At 48.6% G+C, this 20,537-nt stretch overlaps 1 protein-coding gene across 9 annotated transcripts in view; it reads left to right on the top strand.

Annotated features, from left to right (window-relative positions):
* slc2a9l2 (solute carrier family 2 member 9, like 2) overlaps positions 1-20,537 on the top strand; it is a 768,327-nt gene that overhangs the window by 239,979 nt on the left and 507,811 nt on the right. For all 9 annotated transcript variants that reach the window (XM_072495986.1, XM_072495985.1, XM_072495983.1 and 6 more), the window contains one exon: positions 17,820-17,965. In XM_072495986.1, the coding sequence (XP_072352087.1) occupies positions 17,820-17,965 (146 nt within the window). The remainder of the gene's footprint in view (positions 1-17,819; positions 17,966-20,537) is intronic.

Genomic DNA, 20,537 nt, shown 5'->3' with positions numbered 1-20,537 from the left:
ATTCACAACGCCCTGTTTGTGAAATTCCGGATGGAGACCACATCGCCCGCGGCAAATTCCCTGACGGGTCTGGGTTGTTGTGCTTCGGAGTGTTCCTGCCGGTCGTGGACCTTTTCCCCAATGTCTGGCAGGACGAGGCTCAACTGCAGTCAATGACCCGTTAACAGCTCCTAGGGTGCCACCCCGGTAGAGGTGTGTGGCATGATTTGGTAATAAGAGGAAACAGGCCAGATGGCTCTCCTGGGAACCGGAGATCTGTTTTCGCATTTCCAGCTTAAAGGTCTGTACCGCCCATTTGACCATGGTCCGTACACGGCGGACCCTGTTTAACTTCAGGAAATCTGTGAATTCTGCTCTTGTGAAATCCCTGCCATTGTCTGGCTCTAAAACCTCGGGACGCCCGTGGATACAGAAAGTTTTTCGGAGCTTCTCGGTATTGGCTCCTGATGTTGTCGTGGACATGCGGTAGACATCCATCCACTTCGAATGGGCGTCCACGATATGTAAATACATGGCTCCTTGGGAAGGTCCTGTGAAATTCACCAGGAGTCGGGACCAATGTCGGCCCAGCCACTCCCATGGGTGGAGAGGGACTGCAAGGGGGAACTTCCGATGCTCTTGGCACCATGTACATTGTTTCACCAATGTTTTGATGCCCATGACTATCACAGGCCACCATACATAACTCTGGGCGAACATTTTCACCCTTCTGTGGCGGTCTTGTAGGATTGCCCCCTGGCTTCGCTTGGCACAACCACCTGGGAGACCCAACAGCAGGATGCCTTCTACCACACAGAGTTTAGCCACCTTTGTGGTGAATGCATGCAGATGCTCCGGGAGAGCACGATGTTGGGCCCCATACAGTACAATGTGGCAGACCCTGGCCAACAGCGGGTCCATCTGTGTCCTTGCCTTCACCTCGAGGTGTTCTAATACATATTCGTACGCTGCCAGGAGCAGTGGCCAGCGTTGAATGTGGCCGGAAGCCACGGAGGGAACTGCTCCATTCTCCTTAAACAACCCCAACAAGGGCTTGTGGCCCCTATAGGCCATAAATGTATGTCAGTACACGTACTCGTGGAATCACTTCATCCTGAAAGCCAACAGTCAACCTTCCTTTTCGATTTGTGCCTAATTTCGCTCCTCCGTCTCGAACCCACGTAGCACGTCATCCAGGTTCTTCATATGGTCCCAGTTGGATGGACCAGTGATCAATACGCCATCGAGGTAAACTGCGGCCTGTGGCAATCCCTGAACAATGTTCTCCAGCACCCGCTGAAAAATGGCAAATGCGGAGGAGACTCCGAAAAGCAACCTGGTGTACTCGTAAAGACCACTGTGTGTATTGATGGTTACGTACTACCACAAGGCCGGGTCCAAAACTAACTGCAAATAAGCATGACTCATGTCCAGCTTGGTTGAAAGTATGCTCTCCACTGAGCTGTGCGTACAGGCCTTCAATCCTGGGAGCCGGGTAATGGTCCAAATGGGACACCCAATTTATTGTCATCTTATAATCCCTACAAAGACGGACGGAGCCATTGGACTTCAGGACTAGCACATTGCGAACTGCACCAGGCGGATGATCCCTAACCATTCCAGATGGTCCAACTCTGCATCCACCTTAGGCTTTAACGCATAGGGGACAGGGACGGCCTGAAAATACCATGGCTGGGCCTTGGGGTCCACAAAATTCTTGGCAGAGGCCCCTCAGGTGGCACCCTATCCATCTTTAGAAACACCCAGGAAACGTGCCAGGACTATGTCCGGTCCATTGGGGTACATGCGGCACACCTGCTGCCAATCCAGCCAGAGGTGCTTCTGCTAATCCTGGGCAAAGCGGGCAACCGTAACTTTGTGGATGTACTTGTGGGCTGTCTATCTTTTGCTGCCTGTGTTTGGCATACAAGTAGCTCTGTGTTGTAGCTCCTGTACTTTTCATGGAACCAGGATTGACCCTCTGGCTTGGTGATAATGGTAGAGTGTGGGATAAGCCAGTCCATGACCTTGCAGATTGTGGCTGAGTACAATTCTGCTGTGCTGATGGACCACAGTGCCTCATGGATGCCCAGTCTTGAGTTGATAGATCTGTTCTGAACTATCCCATTTAGCGTGATGGTAGTGCCTCACAACACAATGGAGAGTATCCTGAATGTGAAGATGGGACTTTGTCTCCACAAGGACTGTGCGGTGGCCACCCCAACCGATACTGTCATGGACAGATGCATCTGCGGCAGGCAGGTTGGTGAGGATGAGGTCTAGTATGTTTTTCCCACGTGTTGGCTCCCTCACCACCTGTCACAGATCCAGCCCAGCAGTTATGCCCTTAAGGGCTTGGCCAGCTTGCAGTAGTGGTGCTACCAAGCCACTCGTTGTGATGGACATCAAAGTCCCCTACCCAGAGTACATTCTGTGCCCTTGCCACCCTCAGTGCTTCCTCCAAGTGGTGTTCAACATGGAGGAGTACTGATTCATCAGTTGGTGGTGGATGGTACGTGGTAATCAGCAAGTTTCCCTGCCCATGTTTGACCTGAAGAGTCGATCTTGAGGACTCCGAGGGCAACTCGCTCTTGACTAGCTATGACTGTGCTACCATATCTGTTAGGTCTGCCCTGACGGTAAGACAGGACATACCCAGGGATGCTGATAGTGGTGTCTGGGTCGTTTTGTGTAAGGTATGATTCTGTGAGTTTGACTATGTCAGACTAGTCTGTGAGACAGCTCCTTCAAATTTCTAATCTGTCCAACATTCTCAAATCTCTCTTCATCCTGCCCAGTTGGATATTGAAGGCATCTATAGTAATGTGAACAACTGGTTTATGTTAAGTAGCTGACCTTGGATACATCAGTGGGGTCAGTCTGCCTGACAACAAGATGCAAATTCTGTTCTATTATGGTGACAGAACAGATTTGAGGAATTTTGGCCGTGAGTCATGTCGGTAGACAACATGCAATATGAATACATTTTAAAGTCAGATCAACTTCCCAAACCAATGCCTTGCAAACACTCTCAATTATGTACAATTAATTGTAAGCTGCAGTTTTTAACTTCACTATTATGTATTATGTTATTGTAAGTGGCAAAATCTCACTGCGTAAAAGGATCATTTGTGGGGTTCGGTTTCAACAAAATACAATCATTACTCCAAAAATATGCAAGTAGGTTGTTGATTTTTTTTGTGTGGCGATTTCAAGCTCCGGATGTCCGAGCTCATTAACAAGCACTTCCATGCTTCTGATACTCAAACCTCGAATTCCGTGAGGTCCTGACAGAAATCAACAGCACAGTAAGCAATAGATATGTAAAACTACGTGAGAACTGTAAAAATACAATGGGCTCCTATGAATCCACATGTTAAGGATTTAACCCAGTTAATGTCTCTTTGCCAAGATCAGAAAGAGGTAATATTATACACAGACACAAATGCCTTGAGTAGGCTTTTGCCAGAGAGAACCTTGAAACTTTTTACCTCAAACTGGAGAATATCTGCAGTCAGAAAAACATATTGGGCAGAATTATCCATTTGGGAGACTAAGTATCATAGAATCCCTACAGTGCAAGAGGAGGCCATTCACACATTGAGTCTGCACCAGCCTTTGGAAAGAGCACTCTACTTATGCCCACGCCTTCACCTTATCCCCGTAACCCCACTAAACTTTTGGACACTAAGGGGCAATTTATTTTATTTAAAAAATTTTTTTTTCGAGTACCCAATTATTTTTTCTTCCAATTAAGGGACAATTTAGCATGGCCTATTCACCTAACCTGCGCATCTTTGGGTTGTGGGAGGAAACCTGAGAACCCGGAGGAAACCCATGCAGACACGGGGAGAATGTGCAAACTCCACACAGACATGCACAATCACCCAAGGCCAGAAATGAACCCCTCATCTCTGGAATAAATCTAGTGAACCACCTCTGAACTGCTTTGAATACCACTTCATCTTTCCTTAAATAAGTGGACCAAAACTGTGCTCAATACTCCAGGTGCGATCTCACCAATGCTGTACCTTTATACTCCATTTATTTAGCTATAAATGTCAACATTCCATTCACCCGTTGGGGGTGCTATTCGGAAATGCAAATGGGCCAGCACTCTGCCGGCACAAATTCAGAACAATTCCCGGCCCAGCAGGTTTTTCTAACCGCTGGGGGCGGAGATAGCGCAAAAGAGCCTGGCAGCTGGAGCAATTTTTAGCGCTCCACTGTCCACACACACACTGCAGCCACCAAGATGGCTCACAGAAGTCCTGCCCCCCACCCAAGGTCGGGGGTCTGAGGTGGACCCACAGCTCCATACCAGAGAGGAGAGAAGGGACACCCTCTTCCCCGAGATGGTCCATAGTCTTCTCTCCTGAACACTGCCTGGGAGGTGGTGGCAGAGGCAGTCAGCGCTGCCAGTCTCACAAGGAGGAGACAGCTGGTGATCCGGAGGGGTGGGGGTCACCGGTGAGGCCTCTGCCCTGAGAAGGACAGAGAACAGGGCTCAAAAGGCCATGATGCAGATGCCCTCTGGTTGGAGTGAGCTCTGTGTCGTGTTGGTTGTTCTGGTCTACAAACAGGTCAACACGGCTGGAGATGGTGTAACTCTATTTTATTAACAACTCAACTGTAATAACATACTGTAAGCTTGGGTACGTGCATTACCAGCTTATCTGTGGACCCTGTCCTATCACTACCTAGGTGAGGCACTCAGCACATGGTGAATGTCTGAGAGGCAGGCTGTGAGCTCTGTGCTCTGAGCTGGCTGCTGCTAGAATGAGCGGGAACTCTGGTGTCCCCTGTCTTTATAGTGCGTGTGCTCTCACTGGTGATTGGCTGTGATGTTGTGTATGCTGGTTGGTCCTACTGTATGTCCATCAGTGTGTCAGTGTGTATGTGATTGCACCATGATATGCTGATGTATATCATGACATCCCCCCCTTTTCGCAAAGAATATGTGCCTACATGAGAATAAATAAAGTGTAGTGAGTGTGTCTGATCATGTGTGTGCATTATTTACATCAATATGTACATGTGGCTATGCTATATACACGGGAAGGTGCCAGGTGCAGAGGAAAAGAATGAAACAAATGCTATTAACAAACGATGAAAAGCTCTTAAACAGTACGGCAGAACAAGTCAGTGAGTCCAATAGTGCAAGGTTTATAAATCAAGTCTTTGGCGTGGGCGACGAATTCGGGTTGACAGCCTCAAGGGGGGTTCAGGATCCACCGGCTGAGGAATGGGCCGGGCCACGGTTGAGTGAGGAGGAGGTAGGGTATCCGGAAGCTCAACAAAGTCCATGTCAGGGACAACAGGAGGGCGTGGCACCGGTGCTGAATTTCATAGCAAGCGTGGAACCAGACGAAGGGCACGCCGATTGCGGAGGCGAATGGAGCCATCAGGCAAACGAACCAGAAATGAGCGGGGAGCCACCTGTCTAAGAACCTCAGCGGTTGCCGACCAACCACCCTCCGGAAGATGTATGCGGACATGATCTCCAGGCACCAGGGTAGGGAGATCAGTCGCCCGAGCATCATGAGCCATCTTGTGTTGCTCACGCTCTTGTTGCATCCGCCGAAGTACCGGAGCATAGTCGAGGTCTGGGACGTGAATGGACGGCACAGTGGTCCTGAGGGTGCGACCCATAAGCAGTTGGGTCGGCGATAGGCCCGTGGACAGTGGGGCCGAGCGATAGGCCAGCAAGGCGAGGCAGAAGTCAGATCCTGCATCAGCAGCCTTTCAGAGGAGCCTTTTTACAATGTGGACGCCCTTCTCTGCTTTGCCATTTGACTGAGGGTGCAGGGGACTGGACGTCACCGTCTCGTATTTGGTTTTGTCCTCGCTGTCCGCGAATGTAAGGGAGTTAAAGATGTGGATGGCGTGTTGCCCCGCCGTGGAGAGAAGATGGGCAATCTTCCTGGTGTCCGATGCATTCTCCCTGTCTGTGGCCTCTAGGAAGTGCTGGAAGCGCTGTTTAAAAAGCTTCCAATTCACCCCGAGATTGCCAGCGGTGCGTAGCTGCGGCGGCGGGTTGATGTTCTCCATGCTGCAGGATGGCGGATTGCTGATAAGTTGCCGGTAGGTCTCACAGGGGCTAGTATGCGTCCACGCCTGGAACCATGTCGTGTTGGGTGTTCTGGTCTACAAACAGGTCAACACGGCAGGAGATGGTGTAACTCTATTTTATCAACAACTCAACTGTAATAACATACTGTAAGCTTGGTTACGTGCATTACCAGCTTATCTGTGGACCCTGTCCTATCACTATCTAGGTGAGGCGCTCAGCACATGGTGAATGTCTGAGAGGCAGGTTGTGAGCTCTGTGCTCTGTTCTGGCTGCTGCTAGAATGAACGGGAACTCTGGTGTCCCCTGTCTTTATAGTGCATGTGCTCTCACTGGTGATTGGCTGCGATGTTGTGTATGCTGGTTGGTCCTACTGTATGTCCGTCAGTGTGTGTGTGATTGCACCATGATATGCTAATGTATATCATGACACTCTGCTGCTTCCTCTGCAGTGGGACTGCTCTTCTGAGGAGTGCCAACAGCTGGTGGGCACTTGATTGACCTTGGCCATGCCTTCAAGAAACAGTTCAGGTATGAGGGTGTCCAATGGAGTGGCCTGAATGGGCTCCCAGATGACCAGAGGTGCTCTAATTTCCAAAGGACACGGGCAGCATTCAGCAGAGTGAACGGCCAGGGGCCTGTAAGGAGCACAAAGGTCTGCGTTTAAAAGACAAACTGCAGCAATTGCGGTCTAAGTCAGGTCACTCCGATCCCGAGGTGGACACCCCATCTCCATGGACATGGCGTCGTTGGTCCCCGCTCCTGACCCATGCAGACGCTCCCCAGCAAACTGACAATGTTCAAGGGTTTTTCAGTGTTTTCCTAGCCTCCCACTCCACTTCCACAGCCAAGGCACCCAGACCCTGCTTGTGAATACTTGCACTAATTAGTGCCCACAGGACCTCCGCCTAAGAGGGGTGGAGCATCGCCGAAGGTTGTCGCATACTGAGTCCAAGCCACTAATAATACTGAAATCCATGCAAGCGATGGTTTTGAATGGATCTGCCGGTGCGTGGCACAAACATCGATATCGCCGCTAGCGAGGTCCCAGAGCATGGCGTCGGAATCGGTGCTGGGTGCAAACCTTGATTTTCCAATCTTGCGCGATTCTCTTCTAGCTCTGTGGTTTCCTCCCACAGTCCAAAGATGTGCGGGTTAGGTGGATTGCCCATGCTAAATTGCCCTTTGTGTCCCCCCAAAAAAGGTTAAATGGGGGTTACTGGGTTACGGGGATAGGGTAAATACGTGGGCTTGAGTAGGGTGCTCTTTGTAAGGGCCAGTGCAGACTCGATGGGCCGGATGGCCTCCTTCTGCACTGTAAATTCTATGATGACAGTTCACGCTTTTGGCGGGCGAGGCAGAGAATTCAGCCCATTATTTGGTCCTAAAAAATTCTCCCAAAAAAACTTTATAAGAGTAAGATGTACAATGGTTATTCTGAACACAAAGTAATTTATTTAAATTAGGCTCTTAGGTAAACATCTCGGTCAGGCTGAATCGTTTTGAAGAAGAGTCGAGATCTTACCTGATCTCCTCTTCGCTGAGACAAAGACAGAAACTATGAGTGGGATTCTCCGGTCTCGTCCATGATGGGATCCATTGCGAGCGAGAATGGAGCCAAAACTCTATTCGCTTTCAATGGCACTGGAAACTTCCAGCTGTTAACGAGGATGGATGATATTGACTTCAGTTTTAGAATTTGATTACAAGTATAAACTTGGGGCGCGATCGAACGGCCTTGCTGCACCCGACTCTGTGATGGACGAGGCCGTTCAATCTCGCGGGAGGCTTCTTGCAAGATTTGCGACTCTCTGAACGAGATGTTGTGATCTGGATCTTGCCTTCTCTGGGCGTGATCCACATTAACATATTTAATATATCGGTGGCTGATTTTCCTGAGGCCCAGGAACGAATGCTCCCGCCCGGGAGGTCTCGCCATGATGTCATTTAGTATTGGTCTACACAAACATAGACCAGGCATAATGGCATCTGGGGGGGGGGGCAGCTGGCAATGCCTGGATGCCAGGGTGCCGGTGCCAGGGGTCCAGACTGGGGGTGAATTTAAAAATGCCGCCCCAATCTCTTCCTGCACCGGCAAACTGAGTCCCAAAACGGGACCTTTTTTTCCCCTGTTAAATCGTACCCTTAGTTTGTTTGAATATCCTGTATATATTTAAGTGGATTTGTATATTTCATTAACTCCCAGGTGGATTCGTTTATTTTGCATTTGTATTTTATATTTATTTTGTTTACTTCACACTTTATAATACTGCAACCATTAAAATAATCTAAGATTTAAGCTTACAATTGAATATTATTAAATAACCATTATAAAAAGATGTAGATTCCTCAGGACCCTAATTTCCCTAGAATTCCTCAATAGAGAAATCAATGTGCTGAAAAAAGTTAACTCAGAGTTTTTTTCTGCTAAACTATACCTCTTCAGTATATTTTATTCGGCGATATCTTTATTTAGTCTGAATACTCCTGGGATGGAGGAAATTTTATTTTAAGGTCAAGTCTACAATTAGTATAGCTGACTAAACTCTTGGAATGATTTAATATCTTTCCCAGCCAAGGATTAAGACTGACAGTAAGTTTTACTTGTCAGGGGTGAAGATAGTAGAATCATAGAATCATAGAATTTACAGTGCAGAAGGAGGCCATACAGCCCATCGAGTCCGTACCGGCCCTTGGAAAGAGCACCCTGCCCAAGCCCACACCCCCACCCTATCCCCGCAATCCAGTCACCCCACTTAACCTTTTTTGGACACTAAGGGCTATGTGGCATGGCCAGTTCACCTAACTTGCACACCTTTTGGACTGTGGGAGGAAACCGGAGCACCCAGAGGAAACCCACGCAGGCAAGGGGAGAACGTGCAGACTCCTCACAGACAATGACCCAGTGGGGAATCGAACCTGGGACTCTGGAGCTGTGCTGCAATTGTGCTAACCACTATGCTACCGTGCCGCCCATGAGTAGAACCCTGCCATGTGTACACTGGTGCAGGTATCTACCCAAATTATTGCAATGAGGTGACCGTGCCTTGACTTCTGGATTCCCCAGTGTGGTGAGGAGTTGCAGATCAATAGCTTACCATTGGCTGCACCAATGGTGTGCGAACAAAGAATTTGGGATACTCCCAAATAAGCAAGCATTACCTGGAAATTCATCCTACTTCACAGGCCTCAAAATCCATGTAGATCCTGCTTCAGAAACTAATAATAACAATTAATAATAATCTTCATTGTGACAAGTAGGCTTACATTAACACTGCAATGAAGTTACTGTGAAAAGCCCATAGTCGCCACTTTCCGCCACCTGTTCGGGTACACAGATGGAGAATTCAGAATGTCCAAATTACCTAAAGCATGTCTTTCGGGACTCGTGGGAGGAAACCGGAGCACCCGGAGCAAACCCACGCAGACACTGGGAGAATGTGCAGACTCCACACAGATAGTGACCCAAGCCGAGAATCGATCCTCGGACCCTGGAGCTGCGAAGCAACAGTGCTAACCACTGTGCTAACGTGCTGCCCCTACAAGAGTTTCCTGCTACAAAATTGTGACAATTCCATTGCTTACAGCAATGGGAACATTTGTCAATTCCAACTTGTTTATAATTGTGTTCAGGGACATCTAATTTTGTACTGTTCAATCTAATTGAATGTCGGATTCTTGTAGTTCGGGGAAAGACATTTAGTCCATCACTCTGGAATAGATTCAACTCCAGATTCAATAAGGTTACTAAGTAATTACGTTAACCCACAATGGCACCTGATTGCTTTCAGATTTCTGCACATCTTAGAGTAAATTTGTTTAGTATTGTTGTTTTCAGACTAACTAGGACTGCAAAGATTAACTATTCAAGTTACTGTGAACAGTTCTGGGCGCAAACAACAGACATTGCAAATAAAGTGTGTTTGTCTGTTTCGGCAAGTCACAGAAAGTGTTTTCTCACTGGCCTTAATTCTGATCCTATCAGAACCGCCTGGCTGGCAGTACTCTGCTGTTCTTTGGATTATTGCTGCAGCTGCCAACTGAGCAATCCAAATTTGTTTTTGAATATTTAAATATAAGAATCATCATTATCTCATTACTGATGCCATTACAAATTGATAGGGAGTAACTGTCTGAAATCACAAGGGCTCAGCTTTCTGGTTCAATTCTCATCAATTATCCGCTCTGGTGTTTCCAGTAGGTTGAATGTCCACCTCAGCAGGAGCCTTGCTGATTGAGAGTGAGCTGCCTTTGGGTGCCTCTTTCCGATCACTCCTTCTTCTTTTCTTAGCAAAAAGACTGCCACTGCAGGGATTTCACCCATCATTGTGGGCTGTATTTCCTGAACAGAATGCTGAGCTTTCATATGCATGATGGTTCCGCCTGGGATTGTGGTTGGGTGCACTGATTGACAGGACAGCACAAGGAAGTTCAGAGGGTCTTCTCCATAGACAAGCATTCTGACCCACACAATCATCTGGCATTCACTGTACTGGAGCAATTGGTGCACCCAGGGTACAAACCCAAGAAAATCTCCTCAAAGAGGTGAAGAAGCTAGAGATAATAAGGACATAAAACAATTCCACATTATTCTTATTGTATTGAGGGGCCCAGGTTCGATTCCCGGCTTGGGTCACTGTCTGTGCGGAGTCTGCACGTCCTCCCCGTGTGTGCGTGGGTTTCCTCCGGGTACACCGGTTTCCTCCAACAGTCCAAAGATGTGCAGGTTAGGTGGATTGGCCATGCTAAATTGCCCTTAGTGTCCAAAATTGCCCTTAGTGTTGGGTGGGGTTACTGGGTTATGGGGATAGGGTGGAGTTGTTGACCTTGGGGGTAGGGTGCTCTTTCCAAGAGCTGGTACAGACTCGATGGGCCGAATGGCCTCCTTCTGAACTGTAAATTCTATGATAATATTCTATTTCTTCAAACCACCCAATAGAAAACTGAACCAAGCTGAGGTAAGTTGCAGGTCAGGCAGAACTAGACATATTTTTCCATTTGCTGACTCTTCTGTTGTGAGCAGACTGGGATTCCAAAAAGCTGGATGAATGAACAGAGCCTGCCGTAAATAATTACTCTGTTGGAATTCCAATTCTCTTCCCCCAACCTAGTGGTGCACTAGGGCAGGCTTTCATCAGTTTCCACAGCTAGCAATTCCAGAACAGGTCGCAAGTCTGTCACCAGGGGCTTATAGTTTGAGGGGCGCAACGCCACATCAAGGCGTGGCTGACCATGAGTCTCTCTTGCTCTTACTGCTAGCCATTGGTGCGTTTGGAAGGATTTGCAGATTGACAAACTGAACCTGTTTGACCATTAACGCACCTTCCTCGGTCATCAAGTCCTGGGGTGGGACTCGAACCCAGAGCTCCTGGCTCAGAGGCGGGGACACTACCCACTGCAGCATAAAACCTCATACTTAGTTGGAATGGATAAGGTTTTTGCTACTTCTCAGCAAAATATGTTACCAGTATTGATCTGGGCCTTCAAGTTATTGTGTGATGTGACAAGGAGCTGGCTAATTAAGATGGGGACATTCACATGGTAATCAACACCACTGAGAAGTTTCAAAGCACATTTCTGAAGGAATTGATGCACAATCAATTGCACAGAGACGAGAGTTGAATACAACTGAGGCTTTATTACTTTAAGGTGTGTGGCCTCCTACAGCAGCTGGAGAAATGGCTGCTGGAAAGGGAGCACACATTTATAGTCCGTCTACTGGGCGGAGACAGCAGGCAGGGACTACCACCGTACCTGTAATACAGGGTCTTACCACACATCTTCTAATATGTACAACAGTGGTGATTACCACATTCACCCCCTGATAAAATTGAGTCCGGCAGGGGTGGCGGAGAACTATGTACAGAACAAGTTTAAGATACAGAAGCAAAAAAATATATATCTCTCTCTGAAGTCCAGTACAAGGTGGTTTGATAGTCCCGAACCAATTATAGATTTAGACAGTCCGGGGCCTTGATGTGGCGTTGGGAGTGACGCAGTGGTGGTTGCGATTCTGGTGTTGGTCTGGTCCTTGGTGACTCCGGTAGCGTGCTGAAATCCTCTTCATCCTCGGGCGTGGACAGGGAGGACGGATGGTCCTGGGGGGGTTGCTGCTGGGTGCGCCGAGGGAGGAAGGGTGGAGCCGGGCCGGAGGGGTGTGTGTGTGTGGAACCTGCTGGTACCAGGTCCCTGAGGGAGACAGTATCCTGGCAGCTGTCGGGGTACGCCACGTAGGCATACTGGGGGTTAGTGTGGAGTAACTGCACCCTTTCGGCCAACGGGTCCGCCTTGTGGAGTCGGACGTGCCTACGGAGGAGTACGGATCCTGGAGCAACACCCCGGATGTGGACCTCCTGGGGAAGGCAAAGAGATGTTCATGGGGTGTGTCGGCGTGGCCGTGCATAGTAGTGACTGAATGGAGTGCAGTTCATCGGGGAGGACCTCCTTCCAGCGGGAGGCCAGGAGATTTCTGGACCATAGGGCCATTTGGACGGCCCTCCAGATCGTCCCGTTCTCCCTCTCCACCTGCCCGTTTCCCCGGGGGTTATAGCTGGTCATCCTGCTGGAGGCGATACCCCTGCTGAGCAGGAATTGACGCAGCTCATCACTCATGAATGAGGATCCCCTGTCACTGTGGATGTAGGCGGGGAAACCGAACAGAGCGAAGATTGTGTTGAGGGCTTTGATGATGGTGGCAGACGTCATGTCGGGGCATGGGCTGGCGAAGGGGAATCTGGAGTATTCATCGACCACACTGAGAATGTACGTGTTACGGTCGGTGGAGGGGAGGGGCCCTTTGAAATCCACGCTGAGGCATTCAAAGGGGCGGGAAGCCTTCACCAGGCGCGCATGGTCCGGCTGGTAGAAGTGCGGTTTGCACTCCGCACAGACCTGGCAGTCCCTGGTGATTGCCCTGACTTCCTTGATGGAGTAGGGCAGATTACGGGCCTTTATGAAATGGTACAACCGTGTGACTCCCGGGTGACAAAGGCTGTCGGGCAGGGTCCGGAGTCGGTCTACTTGTGCGCCGGCACATGTACCTCGGGATAGGGCATCTGGGGGCTCGTTGAGCTTGCCGGGGCGATACAAAATCTCGTAGTTGTAGGTGGAGAGCTCGATCCTCCACCTCAAGATTTTATCATTTTTGATCTTACCCCGCTGTGTGTTATTGAACATGAAGGCTACCGACCGTTGGTCAGTGAGGAGCGTGAATCTCCTGCCGGCCAGGTAATGCCTCCAATGCCGCACAGCTTCAACGATAGCTTGGACCTCTTTTTCGACGGAGGAGTGCCGAATTTCGGAGGCATGAAGAGTTTGTGAAAAGAATGCCACGGGCCTGCCTGCCTGGTTGAGGGTGGCGGCTAGGGCGAGGTCTGATTCGTCGCTCTCCACTTGAAAGGGCAGCGTCTCGTCTACTTTGTGCATCGCGGCCTTGGCGATATCGGCTCTAATACGGTTTAAGGCATGTTGAGACTCGGCTGTCAGGGGGAAAAGGGTGGACTGGATGAGTGGGTGTGCCTTGTCCGTGTAGTTTGGGACCCACTGGGCGTAATATGAAAAGAACCCCAGGCAGCGTTTGAGGGCCTTGGGGCAGTGGGGAAGGGGGAGCTCCATGAGGGAGCACATGCGGTCGGGATCGGGCACCAGAACTCCGTTCTGGACCACATAGCCGAGGATAGCTAAGCGGTTTGTGCTGAATACGCACGTCTCCTTGTTATACGTGAGGTTTAGGAGAGTGGTGGTGTGGAGAAATTTGGCACGGTTGGCATCATGGTCCTGCTGATCGTGGCCGCAGATGGTGCCATTGTCTAGGTACAGGAAGGTTGCCCACAACCCGTACCGGTCAACCATTTGGTCCATCTCCCTTTTGAAGACCGAGACCCCGTTGGTGACGCCGAAGGGAACCCTGAGAAAATGGTAGAGGCGACCATCTGCCTCGAAGGCAGTGTATGGGCAGTCCGCCTTATGGATGGGGAGCTGGTGGTAGGCGGATTTGAGAAGACCCGGACCTGTGCAATCTGATTGACCATATGAGATATGCGTGGGAGGGAGTACGCGTCAAGCTATGTGTACCTATTGATGGTCTGGCTGTAGTCCACGACCCTTATGTGTGTCTCCCCAGTTTTCACCACTACCACTTGGGCTCTCCAGGGGCTGTTGCTGGCCTCAATGATGCCTTCTCGAAGCAGCCGCTGGACCTCGGACCTGATGAAGGTCCTGCCCTGGGTGCTGGACCGTCTGCTCCTGGTGGCGACGGGTTTGCAATCCGGGGATAGGTTTGCGAATAGGGAAGGTGGGTCGACCTTGAGGGTCGAGAGGCCGCACACAGTAAGGGGTTTCAAGGTTACACTGGAGGTTACACTGGAAGTCCAGGCCGAGTAGCAGGGCAGCGCAGAGGTTGGGGAGGGCGTAGAGGTGGAAGCCGCTGAATTCTACGCCCTGGACCGTGAGTGTGACTATATAGTACCCCCGGATCGCCACGGAGTGGGATCCGGAGGCCAGGGAGATTCTTTTTTAAAAAAAATAATTTTTATTAAAGGTTTTCATAAAATATCAATAACAAAATGAGAAAGAAAAAAGAACCCAACAGGGTTAAGTACAAAACACAATCTAAAGAAGCAACCCCCCAAACCCCTCCTCCCTGTACATAAATAATAACTTAACATTAACACCCCGACTTAACACAACAGGTGTATACACCCCCTCAGACCCTCCAGTGTAAATATCATAAACAAAAATAAAGTAAACCCGCACCCCCCCCCCAACCCTCAGAGCTGCTGCTGCCATTGACCAATGTCTATCGTTCTGCCAGGAAGTCTAAGAACGGTTGCCACTGCCGAAAGAACCCTTGTACCAACCCTCTCAAGGCGAATTTCACCCTCTCCAATTTAATGAACCCTGCCATATCGCTGATCCAGGATTCCACGCTTGTGGGCCTCGCATCTTTCCACTGAAGAAGAATCCTTCGCCGGGGTACCAGGGACGCAAAGGCAAGAATTCCGGCCTCTTTCGCCTCCTGCACTCCCGGCTCCTCTGCCACCCCAGATATTGCGAGCCCCCAGCCCGGTCTGACCCTGGATCCTACCACCCTCGACACCGTCCTCGCTACGCCCTTCCAAAATTCCTCCAGTGCTGGGCATGCCCAGAACATATGGGTGTGATTTGCTGGGCTCCCTGAACACCTAACACACCTGTCCTCACCCCCAAAGAACCGGCTCACACTTGTCCCGGTCATGTGTGCCCTGTGCAGCACCTTAAACTGTATGAGGCTGAGCCTCGCGCATGAAGAGGAAGAATTCAACCTCCCTAGGGCATCTGCCCACGTCCCCTCTTCGATCTCCTCTCCCAACTCCTCCTCCCACTTACCTTTCAACTCCACCACCGAGGCCTCCTCCTCCTCCTGCATCACCTGGTAAGTTTCCGAGATCTTCCCCACTCCCACCCACCCCCCCGAGAGCACCCTGTCCTGTACTGTGTGTGGCAGTAGCCGTGGGAATTGCACCACCTGCCGTCTGGCAAACGCCCTTACCTGTAAGTACCTGAAGGTGTTCCCCGGGGGGGGAGCCCGTACATCTCCTCCAGCTCACCCAACTTTTGTATCCCTGCCCTGTGACACCGGTTTCAATTCTTACTTCAGGGCTTGATGGTCTGGGAAGGTGCATTCATAATGTGGTCAATCAAGTTGATTTATTAACCTGGAAATCCGTCCAACATGCCATTAGAAGGCAGTAAGAGTGGGAGAGACACCTGGCCAGCCATGCTTAATTGCAGAGTGGAGTGACACCCATCCAGCTGTAGCCTTTGGATTCAGGTGGCGGGATTCTTCAATAATGGAGCTATGTCCCCACACCGGTGAAAGCAGGCGCCAACCACTCCGGCGTCAACGGCCCCCGAAAGTGAGGAATTCTCCACTTTCTTGGGGGCTAGGTTGACGCCGGAGTGGTTCCCGCAGCTCCAGCCAGTGGCGAAGGGCTGGCTCGAGTTCGCGCATGCGCGGAACGGCCGCCGTGACCTTGCGCATGCACGGACCGGCCGGCGTATTTCCGCGCATGTGCGGGGTTTCCGTTCTCCGCGCTGGCCCCCGGGCAATATGGCGGAGCCCTACAGGGGCCCGGGTGAAGGAAAAAAGGCCCCCACAGAACCAGCCCGCCTGCGGATTGGTAGGCCCCAATCACGGGCCAGGCCACCGTGGCCCCCCCCCCCCCAGGGTCGGATTCCCCCGCACACTTACCTGCCAGGTCCCGCCATGTGTGAGGTGAGTAATCTACGCTGGCGGGACTGGGCAAAGTTTGATGGCCACTCGGCCCATTGGGGGCCAGAGAATCGCCGGGGGGCCGCTGTCAATGACCCCCGACCGGCGTGGCGGGAATCCTGCCGGCCCCCGAAAAATGGCGCCGGAGAATAGGGAAGCCAGCCACGGGGAGGCGGGGTGGGATTCACACCTCCCCCCCGGGGATTCTCCGACCCGGCGCAGGGTCAGAGAATCCCGGCCAGGTTCGGGACCTATTCCAGGAAGAACATGCTACCGAAAACAAACATAAGCCTGTACATTGTCTGCCTCATGTGTTTAGATCTGATGATGTATATACTTTAACATATTTTCTAAAAATATTTGATCGGCACCTGACAATTTTAACTGGCTACTAGTTCCTGTGCTCATTTTCTGAATGATGAACACTCTGACATGCCTGGCACATGTGTGGCATGAATATAACTTGCCACTTTTCAGCCCAAGCCTGGATACTGTCCAGGTCTTGCTGCCTTTGGACATGGACTGCTTCATTATCAGAGGAGTCGCGAATGGTGCTGAACATTGTACAGTCATCCGCAAACATCCCCACTTCTGACCCTATGATGGAAGGGAGGTCATTGACGAAGCAGCTGAAGATGGTTGGGCCTAGGACACTACCCTAAGGAACTCCTTCAGTGATGTCCTGGAGTTGAGATGATGGTACCTGTTAGGTAGATTAGCCATGCCAAATTGTCCCTTCGTGTTCAAAGGTTAGGTGGGGTTATGGGGATGGGTGGGGGTTGGGCCTGGGTGGGGGTGCTCTTTCAGAGGGTCGGTGCAGACTTGATGGGCCGAATGGACTCCTTCTGTACTGTACTGTAGGGATTCTATGATCTCCAACCATCATAACCGTCTTCATTGTGTCAGGTTTGACTCCAACCAAAAGGAGTTTCCCCCTGATTCCCATTAACTCCCGTTTTGTTAGGGTTCCTTAAAGTCACACTTGGTCAAATGCTGCCTTTCTGTCAAATGCAGTTCCTCTCATCTCACATCTGGAGTTCAGCTCTTTTGTCCATGTTTGAACTAAGGCTGTAGTGAGGTCAGGAGCTGTGTGATCCTGGTGGAACCCAAACTGAGCGTCAGTGAGCAGGTTATTGCTGAGTAAGTGCCGCTTGATAGCCCTGTTGATGACCACTTCCATCACTTTACTGATGATGGGGCAGTAATTGGCTGGGTTGGAATTTTCCTTGCTTGTGTACAGGACATACCTTGGCAAAGTGCATTTTTTAAAAAATTGTGGAGTAAATGTGATATAAAGAAGTACTCTGCTGAGGTAAAATATTTTAGGAAGTTGACTTTTCTCAGCATGGTTTTGTTTCCAGCAATTAAATGTCTTATTGTAGACAATCAGACAGATCTAAGTCTGTTTATAGATATTGCTTGCTGCTGTGTTTAACTGGAGGCATGTTGTTTATAGTTCAGCAGTGATGTGTCACAGGATATTAGGTATCTGACGTTGAAGTTCTTCTTTCTCTACAGGCATTGCCCTCAGTGCCCTTCCTATGTACTTGGGTGAAATCTCACAGAAGCACATTCGTGGCTCCCTAGGGCAGGTCACATCTATTTTCATCTGTGTCGGTGTCTTTGTTGGCCAGGTCTTGGGGCTTCCGGAGATACTTGGCAAGGTTTGTAAACTTGACATCTCAATCATGAGTTCTATTAAAATTCTCAGTTCACCCCATTTCTTTTACATGCTCTGTATATATTTCTATCCGTACATTAATTGTTTGCTTTAAGAATGTTAGGAAAATGACAATTGGATATTTAGAAGAGCTCATGTGATGCGAGGAGAATTTAATTGGTTGCGGTGTGTAATATTGCAGTAAATGTATTTATTGGGAATGTGCTTCTTAGGGACAGGGGAGGAGATATAAACTGTGGCTCCCAATTCCCTTCCCTTACTCTCCACAATTAATGTGGTTGTTTTTGAAAGGTAGATGATCTATGTTTTTCTAAACCCGCTTTGTCTGCTATGTGGCCAATTTAAAGAAACAGCAGCAGACTTTTAGTGGTTTACCAATAAAGATTATTTATTCACATTCTCACTATCAAAAGTTTAAACACTATGTCATTCATACACCACACAGTCAGGAACTTTACAATTAAAGAGGATAGTGCACTTCTCCAAGTGTTGAACCAAAAGAATAGTTAACAGTTTAAGAGTTTAATTTTTTGTAGGCGATCAGACAGTGCAGGCTCATGAAAGAGGAGTATTTTTTCACTCTTGCCTCTTGATTCTTAAAAGACAAAGATGACATTGCTTTTCCTGTAGCTGCTGTCTCTTTGGTTTTTCTTCAAACTTCCCAGATTTCTTAAGAGTTTTTAGGTAAAACTCCCTATCTCAAGATGGTTCTGATTACATGACTAATATTGGCATTATCCAACCAGGCAAGACCAAAGCCACCATTACACAATAGGTGACACGTGGTGGTTTTTCATACTTTACTTCTGAATAATTGGTCTTGCCAGGTTTCTTTTATGAAATTGCAAACCTGGAGGTAGAGAGTCTATGGGTGGAACTTTACAACTCCACCGTGCTGGTGAGTAAAACGTGGTGAGAACTTCAAGAGTCCATTGCCTTTGGTGGGACTAGGAAATCCCACAAGGGGTAGGGGGGTGGGAACTGAAGATTCCACCCTAAGTGTACACTGATTCTATGCTTGGGTAAAATGTCAACAAAGTGTGAATTCCCCAGAGGCGTATTGTCTGAATAACCATCCCAGAGTGATTCAATTCGAATTTTCTGGAAGATTGAGATAGTCTTTTGAAGAAGCAAAAGTCACCTGAACTCTGAGCAGCTGTCTTAGCAGTTCATCCGGGTCCATTTTAAATGAAAAACAGTTCCAGAAACTTCTACATAAACATAGAGGTCTTATTTGTCCATTTTAAATAAAAAACAGTTCCAGAAACTTCTACATGAACATAGAGGTCTTATTTAAAGTTATGAGTAAGGCACGCCTGCCTTCACTGGGCACGGTAGTGGTTATGACTTCATTGCATGTAACGACCTGAACAATTCTTCTCCACTCTGTTTATTTTATATAACTCCGATTGATTATTATTTCACTGTCCAATATCTATTAAAAATCAACTTTTAAGGTATTTGGAAATCACCAAAAATGGTCAAAACCACTGTTCTTTTACTCAATTAATTAAAGTTTTCCAAAACTGTCTCACAAAATATGAGTGATATTGGGCGAGATTCTCCGGCCAAGTTCGCCCGGCGACCGGAGAATCCCAGATGAGGTCAATGAATTTTTCCATTGTTAGTGTCTCGCCCATGGCGTTCTTGCGGCGGGTGGGGTGGGAGAATCTAGCCATTGTCTCGTACCGTTGCCAATGTTGTCCATGAGGGGGAGTAATTATTGAATGAATGAAGCTATTGGGCCAGCATTTATTATAGCAGAGTGCCTTACAGTATCTGCCATTACTTAGACTTACCCCCTTCATCTTTCAATGAAAAGGATTTTGACCTCTAAGTTGCTGGAAGTGTGAGTTGATAACCGCACTCTGAAGGAAACCGGCAGCTGAATGGGAAAATCAACAACCAATGAGATTTAAGGATTAGGAAATAAACACGGGAAGAACTGATGAGGAAGGTGAATTTGTGAGAATTATTTCAATTGTCAAGCCAGATAGGGAAAGAAAAATAGGGAGAGAAAGAAAATTGGATTGAAGGAGACACAAATTAAAAAGAAAACATTGGAATAGGAAGAATTTAAAAAAATAATTGTAACAGTTTTATTAGCTCCCTGAAAGAATTTAAAACCTGAAGGCATGAGAGTCCACATTTGTAATGGTTAATTTTAGGTGCATTGAAATGATTGGCAGTCATTAACTGATCACACGATATAAGGATATTTAAACTTGTAATGCCATGAGTTAACTTTCTGTGGCTCGTTTAATGGACAATTAATGGGCAAATACAGCAAGTTACTAAAACAACACCGCAAGGCTTACAGTGAGATGCTGGGTTCATGCACCTAATGGTGGAGTGGTGCAATTTGAACAAGAACCTTTGGATATCCTCATTAGACCAAGTTTCTGTTTTTTGCCTGAGGTCGTTTGAACCATTGTTGCTTAAATAATGGTGAGCACCATTGGCCTTGTTGTTATTTTAATAGTAAATTATGGTCATTATTTATTCCAAAATAAGTAGAAATTGCTTGTCTGACTTGAAGTAATTGGGAACGTTGT

Source organism: Scyliorhinus torazame, chromosome 3, assembly GCF_047496885.1.
Source record: "Scyliorhinus torazame isolate Kashiwa2021f chromosome 3, sScyTor2.1, whole genome shotgun sequence".
NCBI lineage: Eukaryota > Metazoa > Chordata > Chondrichthyes > Carcharhiniformes > Scyliorhinidae > Scyliorhinus > Scyliorhinus torazame.
The sequence above is the reverse complement of the archived record's forward strand: the minus strand, read 5'-3'. Positions and strand labels throughout refer to the sequence as shown.